Genomic DNA, 2,720 nt, shown 5'->3' with positions numbered 1-2,720 from the left:
CTTTATTTGTTACATGTAAATACACTGTCAGCACACGTGTCTTTACTTGTTACATGTACATAGACTGTTAACACATGTTTCATTACTTGTTACATGTACATATTGATTTACTACACAAACTTCGTTCATATTTGCATTTCTATTTGGTACATTTACACGGTTCATTTCCATTAGTCTTTGGGTCAGGTTAGTGTACCAGAAGTTCCAGGGTTCTCTCTGCAACACGAGCCCCTCTTTCAGCTGTGGGTGTATTGTAATAGTGACAGTCAAAGTTCTTGTAGCTACGAGTGTTGTCGACTAGCTGTCTTTTCTATGGTCAACAGCTTAACATTAAGGAAGACTATGCTTGAACTATAGGGGGCCTCTGACCTAGTTGCTTGGCCCCTGTGTACATAAAGTACGTTCAGGTTTGAAATATCAACATCAACAATAGAATAGTCCAAAATATTGATGTTTTTTATCTGTATTAAACAAGAATTTTACGTCCTTTGACTAGATTTGTAGGTAAAAAATAACGTCTATATACATCTATTTTTATTTGTAATGTATTCCTAATCTTACAAAATACTGCTTCATAGTGTTGTTATTCTATTAGAAGTAGGCAACGTTTGTGACAAATATCAGGCCTTTAGTCAAATAATAATAATAACGAAATTTTAACACGTCAACCAATCTTACCAATGTTCTAAGAGAAGATGTCGTATCCCTTCTCAGTGGAGGATATTCTTCTAATTCAAATGAAGAACGGACAAATACAATTTTGATTTGTGAAAAGCATTACAAAGTAATTGTCTTCAACTCACAGTATATTTGATACCATTATGCTTTCCAAGACGCAGTTTAAAGCGTGAGCTATTCTTTGAAGAGTCTTCTCAAATTTAGACGAAAATCCAGAAAGTTCTTTTTTATAACTACTGGTTATTTTTGTCTGGTCTCGTAAAATTGCGCCATTTTATTAACTTGATAAGCTAGAAGCACAATATCGATAAATTATGGTATATAAAAAATAGAAACTCCACATCAGAAATTCAACTTGCAAATCGAAAAGATCAAAGACACATCATTAAAAAGAACCGTCCAGCCTGTCTTTATAAAAAAAAAAGGGTCCACGAAGCATTAACAACGTTACTACAGGTTTAACTTCCATTTCGTCGAAGAATATTGGCAATCACACTAACCTCCCCCACAAAAAAAAAAAACTAATATTTTATTGCAGCCACTAAAAATGATGGATTTTAAAAATTGGAATTAAGGGTTTTATATTATTCTATGTTAAAGTTTATTTCATACACCTCGTGTATTATAATTTGCTTTCTACTCATAATACCCAGTATTAGTTAGTTTCCAGCAATTATTTTTCAAGGGTCTAAGTGGTCAGTTTTCAAAAGTAAATGGACTGAATGTACACTAGATGAATTTGTCTTTTGTTTAGTCGTTGGTCATCTGAAGGTTGTTGGATTAAAAAAACAAACACGACCCACACCGAATGTTCCTGTAATCATCTAAAAAACTTTGCCTTGATCATGGATATATCTTTGACAAAGGTGAGTACTTACGTATCTAACGCTCTACATACACGGGTATATTATAAACCATTCAAAATGTCTTTTGTATTTAACCTCGTTATCTGGTCAATTTACCCGGATTGTAAATCCCTTGAGTCATAATTCGTGTCCTGTTAACACGAAAACACGCTCCGTACTTTTGGGGTCCCAGTGGCACAGCGGTATGTCTGCGGACTTACAACGGTAGAATCCAGGTTTCGATATCCGTGGTGGTCAGAGCACAGATAGCCCATTGTGTAGCTTCGTGCTTAATTACAAACAAAACGTACTTTTGGACTGTGGTTATTTTATAAGAATGACGGTCAATTCTCACCATTCAGCCAGAAAAAAATAACCCAAGAGTTATGGGTGAGTGGTGTTGACTAGCTACTCTCTCTAGTCCATCACTGTTAAATTAGGAATAACTATTTAAAGGTAGCCCTTGTGTAGCTTTGAGTAAAAAAGTAACAACAACACATTTCCTTATCATTATTGTCATTTCAGCAGTCATTGGGTAGATAGTTACTGTAGTTATACAAAGGTTTGTTCACGAATTATTGAACAATATGCACATCCAATGACCTTGCTCCCACCCGTGACGTGTGTGATTCTGCTGTTGCAACTTTACTCTTACCCGTGACTTGTGTGGGATTCTACTGTTGCAACTTTACTCCTACCCGTGACTTGTGTGTGATTCTACTGTTGCAACTTTACTCCTACCCGTGACTTTGTGGGATTCTACTGTTGCAACTTTACTCTTACCCGTGACTTATGTGTGATTCTGCACAAGTCACGGGTAGGAGTAAAGTTGCAACAGCAGAATCACACACACAAGTCATTGGTAGGAGTAAAGTTGCAACAGCAGAATCACACACACAAGTCACGGGTAGGAGTAAAGTTGCAACAATGTGTGTGATTCTGCTGTTGCAACTTTACTCTTACCCGTGACTTATGTGTGATTCCGCTGTTGCAACTTTACTCCTACCCGTGACTTGTGTAGGATTCTACTGTTGCAACTTTACTCCTACCCGTGACTTATGTGTGATTCTGCTGTTGCATCCTTTACTCCGACCCGTGACTTGTGTGTGTGATTCTGCTGTTGCAACTTTACTCCTACCCGTGACTTGTGTGTGTGATTCTGCTGTTGCAACTTTACTCCTACCCGTGACTTATGTG

At 37.1% G+C, this 2,720-nt stretch overlaps 1 protein-coding gene across 1 annotated transcript in view; it reads left to right on the top strand.

Moving 5' to 3' along the window:
* The window catches only part of LOC111088827 (latrophilin Cirl-like), a gene marked incomplete at its 5' end in the record, with an annotated part of 56,859 nt that overhangs the window by 30,436 nt on the left and 23,703 nt on the right, over positions 1-2,720 (top strand). The window contains one exon of the mRNA XM_022399909.1: positions 1,433-1,544. Coding sequence (XP_022255617.1) covers positions 1,433-1,544 — 112 coding nt within the window. The remainder of the gene's footprint in view (positions 1-1,432; positions 1,545-2,720) is intronic.

This window comes from Limulus polyphemus, unplaced genomic scaffold (assembly GCF_000517525.1).
Source record: "Limulus polyphemus unplaced genomic scaffold, Limulus_polyphemus-2.1.2 Scaffold4523, whole genome shotgun sequence".
Lineage (NCBI taxonomy): Eukaryota > Metazoa > Arthropoda > Merostomata > Xiphosura > Limulidae > Limulus > Limulus polyphemus.
This window is presented reverse-complemented; position numbering and strand designations above follow the sequence as displayed.